This window comes from Cyprinodon variegatus, unplaced genomic scaffold, assembly GCF_000732505.1.
Source record: "Cyprinodon variegatus isolate N-32 unplaced genomic scaffold, C_variegatus-1.0 Scaffold314, whole genome shotgun sequence".
NCBI lineage: Eukaryota > Metazoa > Chordata > Actinopteri > Cyprinodontiformes > Cyprinodontidae > Cyprinodon > Cyprinodon variegatus.
In genome coordinates, this window is record NW_015150767.1 from 64,444 (window position 1) to 80,884 (window position 16,441).

General features: G+C 38.7%; 1 protein-coding gene across 1 annotated transcript in view; it reads right to left on the minus strand.

Annotated features, from left to right (window-relative positions):
• Positions 1-16,441, minus strand: part of LOC107090877 (rhombotin-1-like) — a 22,629-nt gene that overhangs the window by 2,260 nt on the left and 3,928 nt on the right. Inside the window, exons 3-4 of the mRNA XM_015384484.1 lie at positions 2,120-2,245; positions 1,712-1,819 (exon numbers count right to left, since the gene is read on the minus strand). Of these exons, the coding sequence (XP_015239970.1) occupies positions 1,714-1,819; positions 2,120-2,245 (232 nt within the window). The 3' untranslated portion in view covers positions 1,712-1,713. The remainder of the gene's footprint in view (positions 1-1,711; positions 1,820-2,119; positions 2,246-16,441) is intronic.

The following is a 16,441-nucleotide window of genomic DNA, read 5'->3' on the forward strand; positions in this document are numbered from 1 at the left end:
TTATAAATAAGACGTAGAGACATTTATTTTGTCATTTTGTATACACGAGTGTAAACAAAAAAATTTTTGTCTAAAAGAGCTCTAGACATTTTCATATTTTAAAGTGCAGCCTTGAAAGCAGTAATAAATACATAAAAAATAGTAATATAAACATATGACTGTATATTTACAATTCTCACATTCATTTTTTAAAAATAAAAATAAATATATATATATAGTATATATATCTAGAGTCATATGTTTATATTACTATTTTTATGTATTTATTACTGTATTCAAGGCTGCACTTTAAAATATGAAATTGTCTAGATCTGTTCTAAATGAAATTTCTTTTTGTTTACACTTGTGTATACAAAATGACAAAATAAATCTGTCTAAGTCTATCTTAGTCTAATGTCTGTAGCAAAAGCTTCAGCTCTTAATATCAAGTGAACTTCTTTCATAAGGTGTCTAATAAGTGTCATCTAATCACTTAATTTTCTGAAGAAAAAAAATATATATATATATACAAGACAAAGTGGCTGTCAGCCATTTTGATCACTGACTATCATCTCTGTTGCATTAATTCTCTTTTGGTAAGCGGTAAAAAGAAATATATCGGTCACCTTTTTTACTGTCACACCCAACAGTACAAAATACAGACGCCATCTTTAATGCGCAGTAAACCAGAGCAGGGACTTAATATGGCCAAGGCTAGATTCAAACCTCTATGACTTCAGCTGCAAGGCATCAGTTGACATTACCCAAAACAATCCAAGCTTTAATCTGTGCAAAAAATAAATCAAAAAATAAAGATAACTAAAGGAAAAACTAGACTCAATCACATGTGTTTTTTGTTTATTTCTAAAAACAAGTCAAAAGTTGTAATCTCTATCTTTTAAAGTCAATTAAAATAAAATAAAAACTTAATTAATCCCAAAGGAGAAATTTGAGATTGGAGTAACAAATGTGCTATTTTTCAAAGAGCTAATGTAGATGTTGATAGGCAAATAATATGAAAAAAAAAATAATAATAATAATAATTGCCAACAGTTATCTGGTCAGTAAAGACACATTTTCAAAGTAATAAGTCCTGGACGTCACCATGTGTTGTTCACAGGCCCTATCAACCCACCTCCATTGAGTTTTCCAGCCTTTTTTATATCTCTATGAGCTTGAATGGTTAGAAAGAATTGCCCATAATGATTAAAGGAAGAAATGGCTTTAATTTCTCTGCATCCTCAGTGCCTCATTTTCAACTCAGCTAGCGGAAGGATTTACTTCGGCTTTAGTGATGTTAATGAGCTGCTTTTGAGTGTAAAAGTCGCGCTTTCTATGGTTGCTATGGTAATGCATCATAACAAATGTCCTAAAAGGAGAAAAAAAACTTAATTTTCACAGCATCCAATACCCAGAAGCAAAAAAAAAAAAAAGATGCACACAAGATGGAACCAAAGTTTTCTTAAAATGAACATCAAAGTCAAACTAGCAGAGCTTCCCAATGTGAAAGCATCTTAATCAGTGCAATAGTATTAAAATATCAAGTCAATTTAAATGTTCTATAGATTCAAAATTTGCCTCAGATTATTTTCATTACCTGAAGTCTCTGCTGTGAGGTGATGTCTAAATGTGGTCAAGTTTGGGATGCACTTGGAAATATAGCATTTAAGATTTCCAATGCATGGTGTGATTCCCTCTATCAGACCATGTTCCCTGGTTATCTGAATATTACCTCTATTGTGCCTGTCTGTCAGAGCTTCCATTGAGATGGCTTCCTTCGTAGTCCAGCTGGCACAGGATCATGTTGTTCTTGAGGAAAAACTTGTCTCCCACACAGAATCTGCAAAGAGAAGTAAAAAAGTATGAAGTGGTTTCTCCCACTTTGCTGGACATCTAATGAACACCACAGGAGTTTTCCAGGTGTACTCTTATGCTGAAACATCGACATAATCAGAAAATTAAACAAAATTATTAACTATTCAAGTTTGAGACAAAGTATTTAACCCTTCAAGCTTTTTTTTTTCTATGTGGATTTTAATCAAGTTCTGATTACACTGCACTAATGGTGTTCCTACCAGTGCACCTTCCAGATAAGTCAACTGAATTTGATCTCCCTGGCTAATTGCTCCCCTAATCTTACCTCTGGCGGCAGAGCTGACAGGCAAAGCAGTCTAAATGGTAGACGTTGTCTCTGGCTCTCATCACCATCTCAAAGGCAGGGATCAGCTTACTGCAGGCTGCACAGTTCCCCGTCACCCCAAAGAGTCTGCAGGGAGACAGAGGGCGACAAACAGGCCTTTAATCTGGGCGTGCACTTAGATGCATTTCACCTAAGAGCTGCTGTGAGGGGGAAACTCAATCTAATCTGGGCGCCTTTCTAAGTTTAGGGCTTCTTTAACTTTTTTTCCTCTCCTTTGTATCATGACAAACAGAACTTTAAATGTATTTGATTTTTTCATTTAATAGACCAGCAAAAAGCAGTGTATGACAGCAAAGTGGAAGGAAGAGATAACTACAAAAAAGTGGTAGAGTTAAAGGCAGGATAGGGAGGAGAACAATAGCCTAAGCTCCAAATATCTGACAGAGCTCTGTTCAATCCATCATTTGACAAAGGAGAAATAGAAGTATTGGGAAATTGCAGATCTGTGAAATGTACGTCCAAATCCTTGATAAAGGCCAGATTCAAGGCTTTCATTAAAGAGAGACAAAAATAAAGCATGACAAAGGTGATGGTGCAGAAAACAAGAAACCCCAAATCAAAGATGACCTTGTACATGCCCAACAAGACCAAGATGGAGGACTTCTACTAGTTAGCTGTGTTTCTTTACAACCATGTTACTCGGCCATCAAATGCAACCAAATTATAGCGACACGTTGTTTTAATAGACAATGCTCTCATGAACATGTCAGCGCCTCGCTCAACGCCCTTCGCTCCTGCTTTCAGCTCTAACCCCCTGAGGAGTGCAGCGGGTAAAACATCATGCTCTGCAGTTGCTAAAGAGCTGAGATCCTGGCAGAGGTTCACCTTTCAGCAGAACAGATGTGTAACGGACTTTAAATCATTCAAATGAATTGTGTAAATTATTTAAAATGAATTTCCAAATTGTGTCGCTTATTTGTAGGTGTTTGTCTGCTTTGATTGTTTATAGATTTTTTGTTTTGATTTACTGGTATTTAAAGTTTTTTATTTTTTTTTTGTTTATTTTGTATCCCACTGGATACTGCGGTCCATTATGGCCAGACATATAAAAGCTGTCAACAATGTACTGGTGAATTGCTGGAAACCAACTGCAAATTGAAATCAGAATTTATTCAAAAGTTAAAATAAATACTTATAGGAAAACTTTTTGAACATTTGATGCATACAGGTTTAGTTAAGCTTTCTGGCTGTTTATGCACCTGTAGATAATTACTAACGTGTGGAGCTGTTCTGTGTTTTATATCAACTTTTTTCACTTTGAATGTTTAACCAACCTCACGTTTGAGGAAATCCAACTTCAACTGTTTTCTTTGGCTAGTAACGCTAGCAAAGCCTCTTCAGGCTAATAGTTTTACGATTCTCCCCTTTTGGACTTTGTTTTCAGTTTTCAGTTTCTAAGTAATTCTGTTTTGTTGATATTTGGTTCATTTTTCATTTTGTGTTATATTTAAGCATCTTAAGTTACTCTCTGTTGCCCCATTGTGCCTGTCTCCTTTCCCCTAGCTCCCTTCTAGTCACCTCTATCCACACCTGCTCCATAGCATCTGATTACGCCAGTCTTTGTACTGACTCCCATATATACTCTACATGTGCAGTTCTTGAGTGCTTGTTCCTTGTTGTTACTTGGCTCCCCATGTGTGTTTTCTTCTGACCACTCCTGGGTTTTTGGGTTTGATTCTGGATTGTGTTTATATTGCCCTTTGACTCCATTAAACCTACAACAACTCACCTCTGCCTCCCTCATCTCTGCATTTGGGTCCTAAACCAACCTCCACCCTCACGTTGACAAATAGCTGTTCTCCTAAAGTTAAAAAAAATGGTAAGGGTGAAATCATCATTAACTAACTTTTAACAAAGTCATGAATCTGCTCTGAAATCCAGTGTTGTGCTTGATGACGTTCAATGAACGGCGTTCACTGAATATGTTCATATGTTTAGTCAAGGTGAACTGATCGGATCAGTGTTGAAGTAACGAGAGCTACGTTCACTCTGAGAATGATCAGAGACACACACAGCTCATGTTTGTGTTGGTTTGATGATGACACTTTATTGTCAAACAGCATGACAGAGCAGCATACTAGTCTGTGCATTTCAGACTCTTCTACTGGTGTTTCTGATGCCATTTTTGCAGAGCGCTTTGCTTGAGTTTTATGAACTAACAGAGGAAGACTGCCCACTGGGACTTAGCAAAACCAGTCCGTACGTCAGCCACGTCCACTTCAAATTTAAAGCGACACATCAAGTTAAAGCATCCGAGCTATATTGGGAAATATCTGCAACTGAATGAGAAATATAATATAAATAATTTTGATACAGATCTTTTCAGCAGAACCTGAATGTACCTGTATGTTTCTGAAATTCTGTGAAGTTTAGCTAAATCAAGGCTTCACTGCACATCCAGTATACCTTGACTGGTTTGAGTATTTCTCTTTCTATATTCTCTGTTTCTTTCTATCTATATGATCACATATTTAAAGGGTGAAATATGAGGTTTTATTGTGTGGGATTGTGGTTCAATTTACCAAATGAACTTGAACTAGTTAATTTATAGGTTTGTGAACTTAGTTAATTCTTTGAAAACTTTAAACTATGAACGTGAACTAGTTAAATTTCATCTGTGTGAACTGAACTTTGAGCTTGTTCTTTTTAATTATAAACTGGCACAACATTGCTTACAGCAGAAGCAATATCTTGGCTGCCAATTCTCCCTTTTAGGCCAGGAAACTACCGTATTTTACCCATCTTCCCTACTGTCCTCCAATATTAGCATTTTACCGTATATTTCCCGTATTATTGTCTAAAAAACACAAAATCTTTTTCTGTAGATTTGAAAGTCTAAATGTGATCACCTGATTCTAGTTTGCATTTGGTTGACAAGTTTTTATTTTAGATTTCTTTCACATGTGTTAAATAAATATTAGATACTGGAGCTTGACTGGGGTAGTTGGACCGGCCGCAGCATATGCAGTAAAATGCACTTTAATTTAGAGTTGGAAAACTCGCTGGAGCAAGCCACAGTGCCAGCATGCTTCAAGTCTGCCTCCATCATCCCAGTGCCAAAGAAACCTCAAGTCACCTGCTACAACGACTACCGGCCCGTCGCACTGACTCCCATCATGATGAAGTGCTTTGAAAGGCTGGTAAAGGAACACATCGTCTCCAGTCTCCCCCCAACACTCGACCCGTTCCAGTTTGCCTACCGGCGAAACCGCTCCACTGAGGACGCCATCTCCTCTGCTCTTCACCTGAGCCTGGCCCACCTGGAGGAGAAGAACACCCACGTGCGGATGCTGTTCCTGGACTTCAGTTCAGCGTTTAACACCATCATCCCACAGCACCTGGTGGAAAAGCTGGAACATCTGGGCTTCAACACACCCCTTCGAAACTGGCTGCTGGACTTCCTCACCAACAGACCTCAGTCGGTCCGGGTCGGTCAGAACACCTCTGACGTCATCACCCTCAGCACGGGCTCCCCTCAGGGCTGCGTCCTGAGCCCCCTGCTGTTCACCCTGATGACATATGACTGCGTCCCCAGGTTCACCACCAATCACATCGTGAAGTTTGCGGACGACACAACGGTGGTGGGCCTCATCAGGGACGACAACGACCGGGACTACAGAGAGGAGGTGGAGCAGCTGGTGGGCTGGTGCAGTGAAAACAGTCTGATCCTGAACGTGGAGAAGACGAAGGAGATCATTGTCGACTTCAGGAAAAACCGCCCCCACCATGCTCCACTGCTCATCAACAGCTCAGCTGTGGAGGTGGTCCGCAGCACAAAGTTCCTGGGGGTGCACATCAAGGACGACCTCACCTGGACTGTAAACACTTCATCTCTAGTGAAGAGGGCACAGAAGCGCTTGTACTTTCTGCAGAGGATGAGGAGAGCCCGCCTGCCCCTGCCCATCCTCACAACCTTCTACAGAAGCACCATAGAGAGCGTTCTGACCAGCTGTCTCTCTCTGTGGTGTGGAGGCTGCAGAGCCTCTGACTGGAAGAATGTGAGGAGGGTGGTGAGGACAGCAGAAGGAATCATTGGGGCTCCTCTTCCCTCCATTAAAGACATTTCATCACAGCGCTGCGTGTCCCGAGCCCGTAATATCATCAAAGACCCCTCACACCCCCACTATGGACTGTTCTCCCTGCTGCCCTCTGGAAAAGTCTAAGTCTAAAAAGTTTGACATGCCACATAGAGTTGCCAACCGTTCCTTGAAAAACGGAACAGTTCCGTATGAAGAAATAGAAGTACCTTTCCCGTATTTAGTGGAAAAGGAACGCAATTTGTCCCATGTTACTGTAAGAGTAAAAAAATTGTAAGTAAAAAGCCAATGGAAATGAAGAACAAGGGCACGTTAGATACAAAACTTACAGGAAACTTGTTCCCGAGCCCTGTCCTGTGTTGTGACCAATGAGCTGACAACATATATGTAACGATCCAGAATGTTGCACATAGAGAAGATAGCAGGAGAAAACAGATCAATATGGGCAATGAACGGAGTACTTTAAATGCTGACACTGCTTATGGGGGCTGTGCACCTTTGCATAATAAATATATATATATATATGCATCAAATTCAATACATATTTGAGTCAAACAGTTAAAAAAAATCATTTCACACACAAAGGGGGGCTAAAAAAAATCACCACGCCAGGAGGGGTAAAGGCAATTGGGTCAGCTGGCGTGTACATGAGGTGTCCCTTTTTTTCAGGAAGTTGGCAACCCTAGCACAGCATCAACCATTCAGAGAAGTTGATCTGGGAGCTGGCAGGGAGACAGACACAGCACTGCTGATGCAAATCGCTATGCTCACTCCCTTGAAACAGTTTATTAATGGCTAAATTAACTTAAAATATCAAAACCTGTCGGTCAAATACGTTCGCTTTTATTATTCTGGTGCCTGCAGTTTGGATTGCATATGTGAAAAACGCTTTCCAGCCACCGTGAACAGTAGCGGAAAACCGCAAAGAGGCAGCCAGGCCAGTGGCTGCTGTTGAATGGGATTCCTAGTGACAGCGCACCGCCGGTATGTGGCGGTCTGAGCGGCGTTTAAGTGGACTTGCCCACTTAAAACATTAAAACTACTTTTTACCCACTGATCATAGCAAATATAGCTGCCACTGTTACAGGCAAAGAAAGGGTAGGGTAGCTTTGTCCAACGCGCATCAGACACACTTTTCGACCGCGCAGCCAGAGCAGCAAAGATGCTTCAGCTGCGGATCAGAACTAAACTACAATCATCAAAAATGAAGCAGCATGCTCATTGTTGCTGCTTCTGCTTCTTGCGGTCTGAACATAGCATAGGAACTGAGGGGCTGCTATTAAATCTTCTGGACTGGTTTCCTGCAGCTTTTAGTGCTTTTGCTTCTGCTCACCTGAGTCAAATACACACGTGATTGCATTCTGAGATATTTAATATAGGTATATTGGACTAAAGACGCATCTAAAAGTTAGAATAAAATAGCTACAGTTTGAAAATGCGGGTTTAGAAAATATATAAAGTATATCTTAAAATGGCCTAATCAAAGTTCAGACCTTAATACAATTGAGAACTTTATTTAGAAGACTTTTAGCTTTATACATTTTTTTATATTATTTTCTGTCAACAGTTAAAGTTAACATCGAATCATAGAAGCCAAATTGTGAAAAAGCATCATTAGGCAGTAAGACTTTTACAAGGTACTAAACACAAAATTTTATCATGAAAACTTACGTGTGTCTAAGAGAGCAACACAGATGTTGCTAATCCACCATTTCCAGATACCCATTTACTGCTTTATAATGATGCTCTGAATTTCTTACAGATTACTCACAAGAGTCCTCTAATCACATCATCCATATATGTGGCCAAGTGTGAGAAAGGATTCAAATCAACATCCAAATTTTAATTAAGGGAACATGATAGGATTAACCTCTCATGAAAAGAAAATGAGGCCATGTCCTTAAAAACAAAACAAAAAAAGGCTGCAAACCATTAGGTTTATTATCCACTCATCTTCCAAGTTGTCCTGCTGCAAATTGGAATGAAAGAAAAGCGGAACTGCCCGATTCTTAAGTCTGGAAGTCCAAAACGGTTAGTGCTTGCACATGTTGGGAGGTGATGACTGAAAACATGGTTTCTGAAGTACGATTCTGTACTGCCAGCGGAGCTACAAAGATCTCATTGTTGCCAGCTAAATGGTTACACTTACTTCATTCTCCTCATGATTTGCTGCTCAAAATACTACAACTGATTACTGCACACAGGGGAGGAACTTTTTTTAACAGATGTTCTATTTCAACCAAAACTTTCAATGTCTTTTTTTAGTAATTTATGTCACTGATCAAAAAGTTTGTATCTGTATTCAGCTACATGATTCAGAACAGTGTTCAACTACTATAAGTCTAGTCCACTTCCACCAACTGAACATCTAGAGACTGAAACTCCTATCCAACGTTCTTGCAAATATAGCTGAAGTTCAGTCAGGCTAAGTAAAGAGTCACTAATATTATTTATCTCCAAGTCTTGCCACAGATTCTCAATTGGTTTTAGGTCTGGACTTTGACTAGGCCATTCTAAAAGAAGAATATGTATTGATCGATCGATCTAATAGAAACTTTCTCGTAATCTTCCAGTCTCATCTTAAGGTGAGTTCACACCAAACGCGTAAGGGCTGGCATTCACGGTATAATATTCATAACCCTTTTTCTCAGCTACAGCACAAACTGTACGATGAAAAAGCAAAAGATATCTGTTCTTACACTGTACGACCCAATGGTCTGATGCAATCTGACAGCTCACACTGTACGACCAAAAACCACACGTCGGACCCGCAGAGAGATGGCACTGGTCAGACTTTCCTGTCCGGAAATAAAGTCTGAGAAAAAGAAGAATTCCCTTGTTTGCACATGTGCAAATTGTAAGGTTGAGATAAGCAGGCTTGTAGCTCTGCTTCAACAGTAGGATACCCTCATGATCACCTAACGAGGGCCGACTGAATTTCAAACATGTTTGATTTTGATTCAGCCATACGATTCCAGATCAGGAGGAGGCTAATCGGCCCTTATTACTTACTCTATACTACACAACCATGAGTCTGAAACTCAGCCTGATCCATAAACTTTTGCATGTATGCCTGCCTTATCCCACCTTTTTTGGTGCTGCCACTCTCCATCTGAGTCTAGATGACAAACTCCATGCCGTCATCGAATCTGTCTCCACCTCAATATGATGGACCTAGATTTACAGAGAGAGTGACAGTGCGTTTTATATACTGGATAGAGGAACAAAGAACTCGGGGTTTACGTCCCTGAGTTATCCAGATTCTCCAGAGACTGAGGCAGTTTGGAGAGTACTGCCACCTTCCCCAGGAGCTGCGTCTGGATGATGGTCGATTTCAGCAGTACTTCCGTATTAATATTTTAAGTGCACAGCTAAGGAGGACTGATTAACGATTTAACAGTCCTTTTAGGGCTAAATTAAGACAGCTTTTAAGCGTTCTGATGGCATTTTAGAGACATTATTTTTATTAAAAACATTATTAATGTGCACAAATAAGGAATAGTTGTATAAATAAGGAATAGTTGTATTAACCATACATGAGTTTTATGGGGCCCCCAGGAACTTGGGGCCCTAGGCAATTGCCTAGTATTGCCTAATGGTAAATCCCCCCCTGGTCATAGCAGTGGGAGTTTATGTCAAATATTGCCTCTGAACATACCAACAGCAGATGATCGAAGAAGGACATCGGTAGATCGGAGATGTCCGCCAGGTAGAAAGAATGCAAGAGAGGCAGATAGGTCACAGCTGGTCAGTGTCTGCTGGAGCTAAGGGAGGACTGATTAACGATTTAATAGTCCTTTTAGGGCTAAATTAAGACAGCTTTTTTAAAAGCCACCTACAAAACTCCTAACTTCGTTGCATCATCCTTAGTCAACATAATTTTCCTCTATTTTCCATTCTAATTGAAAGAAGTTGATGCATTTCCTCACCCTACATCACCTCAGACACCTCTAGCCACTGATAGGTTGTTGTGACGCCAGCAGTACACATAAGTTCAGTTTTTCCAACTCCTGTGGATTTCACTGTGAATCCTCCGAAGGAGTGGCATTAGCTTTTGCTTCGCTTTAATTGCCAAATACTTGCTCATCACTTCGCTAAAATCGCATCCTTTGCTTCACTTCGCAGCAATGCTGAGTCACCTTCTACATGGGGATTACATGTACATCAGTCAATCTGAGAGCCAAAACCTCACTAAGCATTTATGCACCATTTCCTTTCTTTTATATTTTTTTTTTGTTTTCTAGATTTCTGTTCAATATACGTTCTCCATCCTACATCATAATTCTACCACCACCTGTCTTCTGTCTTCCATACATGGCTTGTAGCCACCTTCTTACGTCTTTCTTTTAACATGTCAATCACACATTGCGGTCTGTTTTGTGGCACGAAAATATAAGAGTCCACTCAACGATTAGTTAAGTTGGAATAGACCTCTTAGTTGTGTCTGGAATCAATATTCAGCTTGTTGGTTTACATGGAGACCCTGGTTTTTGTTTGGTATGCAATGGTGAACATTGTTTTTGTTTCAAGTGCTTTATTAGATTGTTTTTGAACTTACCTGTTTGTGTACTTTTCCTTTGTGTAGTAGATGTTTTCTTTCACTAATGTTTAAACTGTTGAGACCTAACAGAAACATTTGTACACAGATTAAATTATCAGGGCTAAGTAAGAAATTTAAAGTGAAACATTATATCAGTTATATTGTAAATTTCTCTCTGACGCCAACCTCACACAGTGATAAATTAAAGTGGAGTTGCTGCAAAGCAGAAGGGATGAGAATATTACAAGTAAAGTAAGCCCTTTTTCACAGAGCAGTAAAAGCTATGCCCCGAGACAATTGATTATAGACAAACAAGTTTTCAAGGTGAAGAAAACAATGACATTTTGAAAGAAACATCTACATTGTACATAAAAAATAAAATAATAAAATTGCAATTTTGATTTTTTTTTACTAAATGGTTTCAACCCTCAAAATGATTTTATTTTTAATGCTACTCAACCAGGCAATTAGTTGCACTGGATTTTATCTAGCAGTATAAAATTAAAGGTATAGTGGAGGATTTTAGTGAATAAAAAAAAAACCCGCCCTATCCACTTTAAAAAAAAAAAAATGCACATGCAAAACCCTGTATCCGCTCACGAGAGCATGCACGGGCCCCATTTCTCTTCATGCACACTGTTTAAAAGTTGCTGTTTGCAACGCTCTATAATCTGTTTTTTCTGTATGTTTAAACGTTGAGAAAACAGACTTCATAAAAAACTGTTGAGTAACTTTTTTCCTTTTCTTTAAGGGTATAGTGGAGTATCTTCACGAGTTTTTGAAAAGATCTGCCCTCTCCACTTAAAGAAAATGCACGTGCACAACTCTGTAACCACTCCTGAGAAGAAACGCCTATTAAACGCGTGCAAGAGCGTGCACAAGCCCAGTTCTCCTCGTGCACACTCTGTTTAAATGTTGCTCTTTTCTTCTCTCATACAAGCTTACTTTCCAAAAGAAGATTTGCATTTTTCCACTATATCAGATTCACCACGGACGAGCACTTTGGACGGCCTTACGTAAACATATCACCAGAATGATTGACGATTAGGAGGACCACTTATTTTGATGATCCACCCGGAAAAAAGGACATCCTCCACTATATCTTTAGGTGGGGCTGAAAATTAATGCTTGCAACACTTGATTTGCAAGCATTTACTTAACACCAGATTTTCTTAATTGAAAGCAAATATCTAAAATAATGCCTCACTCAAACTTCCACCTTACAATTTGTGTTGATCTCTCAAATAAAGTCCTCATAAAATGTGACATGACCAAAGTTCATAGGATATAAATACTTTCAAAAGGCACAGCACTTCCAGTCTCTGTATTATTCCTCAGTGAAAAAATAAACCCTTGCTATATTACAGCCTGGGCACATTTTGTTTATGCCTGATTTTAGTCAGAAACAGCTGGGCAGAAATCCTGTGGTTGGGGAGCCTTTTTTCCATCAGGGTAAATGGTGTGATTAAAAGCCTAGCAAAGAAGCCAGCGAGCCTGGAATAAAATGAGTATGCTCCCATATTTTAACAATGTTCCTATTCCACCAAATCATTTGCAAAGACAGGCTTTAAAGATGATTTGTTTTGTCCTCATCAACTTCCTCAAATAAATGGCTTTAAAGTTTTGAGGGTAAAGGTTCTAATGCATTTACATTAGCTTTACGTCAACTGATATTACTTCAAACGTAGATGTTTTTTACTTTAATATGAAAGAGATTCAGCTTTTTTCAAAGCAACAACTGAACTACCAGAGTATTAACTCTGTAGGCTTAAAGATTCTGTTGTTCTGGCCAAATGCAGAGGGCTTCACCTTTTATTCACCTCCAACAGAATGAACAAACAGCTCCCTTAGTGCCTAACTTGCATGAAGACAAGCGGCCACAGCTGATTTCCATATTCCATTAGAGGCCACATATAAAAACTGAGGTTAGGGAGGAAACATTTGGAAACAAAAAGAACATGACATCCATGGAGGGAGAGAGAGAGAGGGAAAGAGAAAAGAATGGAGAATTTGTATGCCACAGCCTGAGATAACAAATGAAAAACGTCATTAAATGAGTGACTAACGCGGGAACAAAAGCAAGCCCTAATTACCAGAATGTTCTGATCTAACGAGCGTTAGTCCTTCACAAGCACCTGGTGGGTTTTGTTTTTTTTGTTTTTCCTTCTCCTTAACGAGGCTACGAAGCTCAATGCTAATTCTCCACTAATGGTCCAATTAAAAGAAATCACATGGTTTTAATCCAGCTCTTCAAAGGCTTTTGGTCTGCACCCTTGCAATGATGAGGGAAACAGGAGGCAATCTAGCCAATTTAACTGTCAAAATGGGTTTTGGTCTCCTAAGTGCAGCGCAGCTAATGAGCGACTTAGCTCCAACGAAATCCAGCTGGATTTTACACGAGACTAACACATGAGATCCGCATTGGGGCTGAGAAATCAGGAGTTTTGCTGCTGACCCGACTCCACACATCGCTAATTTAGGCCAAGAAGTTTCTTACGTGGTGCAACCTTCAACTCATCCAATGCTATAAAATCCTGTTGATTTAAATCCTACATTAATTGACCCTTCAGTTCAGGCACTATGGCCATGAATTTCACATTAGCGGGGAGTCTTTGAAAAATTAATCATAAAAATGCTACCAATTAAAAAAAAAACAAAAAAAACAAGAACTGGGTGCATCAGTTTAAATGTATCATTATTTTTTGAAAGTTAAGACAAAGTCAGTCTTTTTAAAAACTTTAAGGTTATTTAAGTGGTATTTGCTAAGTTGTTTCCAAGTAGGTTGAACCTTCCCCTGATGCTGCTGGCAACCGTTAAAAAGTGTCCAGGCGAGTTGTGGTCTGATTATTATCTACTCTTTAGGCAGATGAGATACAATTAGTATTCCATTCATAGTTTGCAATGCAAAAGTCAAAAAGTCTCATAACAAGATGCTACAATCGCTATCTTAACTAGCCTGGCCAATCAGACTGAATTATACTGAGAGTAAATTAGTCTTGCAAACTGCCATTGACTCCAGATCTGGCCAGACCAATCACAGCACAGGAGGAAGGTCTTTACAATGTGTGACCCTCTGCACCAGAATTACCCATATTACATTTGCACTTTTCTGCTAGAATAACAACAAGCTGGTGACAGCAACAAAGCATCATTGCAATGAAAATTAAGAACCTACTAGAGCGCACCTTAGTCCAGTTGCCTTCAAATTTAAGCCTGTTTTGTGGTTGCCATGACCCAGATAACTAAGAATTCATGCAGGTAACTGATTGAAATATTTCAAATAAGTTCACATTAATGATAAAACAGAACAATAAAATTGACTTAAAAGCAGCCAGAGGTGGACACAGATTAACTAATATAGCAACAGCTAATAGCCATACTTACTTTCTCTGTAGCAGATGAGCATTTTCACCAACTCTGAATATCAGTAGTGCATTTTTTTTATTTTTTTTTTTAGCTTTTGCTAAATTAGGTTTCGCTAACCTTAATTCCACTAATTGAAGTAAAAAGTTTGCTCTAGTCTTTTGTGGGATTGTCTCCATTAGGCATGCCCCATGTACTACTACTGGTGTTTCCTATGAGAAGATGTTGGTATCAGGAAACTTATTTGTGGCTGCTCTAACGCCATGTTTTAGGAAATCATTTGCTGTGCATTGGTCATTTGGTTGCCTGATTGCATACTTTGCTGAGAGTCTGTCGGTGCAAACACTTCACTTTGTGTTAATGGCTTTGTTTGTCTAAGATCTGTTATTGTGTGGAATTGTTGTGTCTTAGCATACATTTCAGGAAGATTTTTATTGAGGTGGGGAACTTTTATGTCATAGTTGGGTCTTAAAAAGTCATATCTGCTGATCCTGGCTGACGGTTGTCTTAGCGGTTGTAGGTCAGCATTAGCTACCACTATATTTATACACCTCTTTAGCAAAGCTCATATTTTAATTAAAGTACGGTGACCAGACGTCCCAAATTTCCGCGGACGTCCCCGTTTTGGACCACTTCTCCCTGGCTAAACCTATCCATGGAAATGTCCCAGATTTTACAGTTTTATGAACGAGGGGTGAAATGTTGCGTGTAAACTTTCATTTTGGTAGAAAGAACGCGTGAGCATGCTGCATCCAGAAACAGCTGTTAAGTAGCGGGATGGCAGCTGTTAACGTAAAGATGAGGAGCAGAGCGTACCACTTCTAAAACAGAATAGAAAAAAGTGGAAGTTTATTGTTGCAACTGGTAACATCATCTAAGCCAGACAGATCATTGGCTGCAGCTGGCATAAGTAAATAGACTCAAATTGAATTGAAAAGATTGATCGAAAACACATTGCAAGTTCTCCAGGGATCAAGAAGGGTTCGCCTAAAGAAGTTTTTAGAACTGATTTGGTGACCTTTACTTTATATCTTCAGATACTAAGTTATTGTAAGTAAAGTTACACGTTTCTTTCTGCTGTTTTACGAGTGCAATTTATGAGCATAGACTTCCAGGCTTAGGTCTACTTTTCTATCACTCATATCGGATATATGAGATATATGAGAAAAGATCTGCATGATCTGAGAATGATGGAGATAACCACATGTGCAATGTTCATTTATCATGTTATTTTTACTTGTAACTCCAAATATTGTGGTGATAACCCTTTTTAGTAATAATAATCATCATAATCATAATATATGTAATGAGATTATAACAGTGTTACAACAAAATCTGTGACCCGTCATAAACTGTGTCTTCTGTAATGGAGTATCCTCACAAGTCTTCTATCTACTAACCCTAACTTCACTGGATTCACACCTAAACCTAAAGTAGTCTATTGTCAGATACATGTACCTCCTCCTCGGGTAATTATGTTTGAGGGGTCACAGATTTTGTTGCTACACCCGAATAACCCCAGTATTTCATCTAAAAATTACCAACTTCCAACAGGTGTGTGAAACAAGAATCTTATTTTAACTTTTAAATTGTATGTTTTCATGTTGTACATACTAATGTGTTTGGGAGGGCTCTTGATTGTTTTATGTCTCTGTTTTATATTAGTGTAAGAATGATAGAAGAGGAGAGGAAGAAAATTAGAAGACTGATAGAAAGAAGATTGAATGAGAGTGGAGAGGAGAGGGAAGAAAAATCTACTCAGAAGAGTTAAACAGAGAGCAGGCAGAAGTCAGAAGAGAGCTAGAAAGAAAAGAAGATGGAGAGGGAATAAGACAGAAGACTGAATGACCAGACGGCACTAATAAAAACTATCAACAACACTATTGATTTATATATTTTATTTATTTTAGTAAATACTAACAGTATTGAAAGGCACATTCCTGGATTTTACACTGGATTTTTGTTGTTTAAATATTAATAAATATGTAAAAATAGATTAACGCATCACTGTCCCAGTTTCCTAATTTAATTTTGATTACCGGTATATATATTTTATTTTATCTTTGAGCTGGAAATGTCACGAGTATTTCAGAGATCTGGTCATCTTAAGTTAAAGGAACATGGATTAGTTAAGCTAACTTTTTTATTTTAGTTAGCTATGACCACCAATGACAACAACCCTAAGTTAATGCGAATAAATGACTAACATTGACCTTGGGCCTATAGTTTGTATCTTCAATTATAAAAGCCAAAGGTAGCAGTATCAGGTTTTAAGCTAGGGCATTTTATATTATATTATATTATATTATATTATATTATATT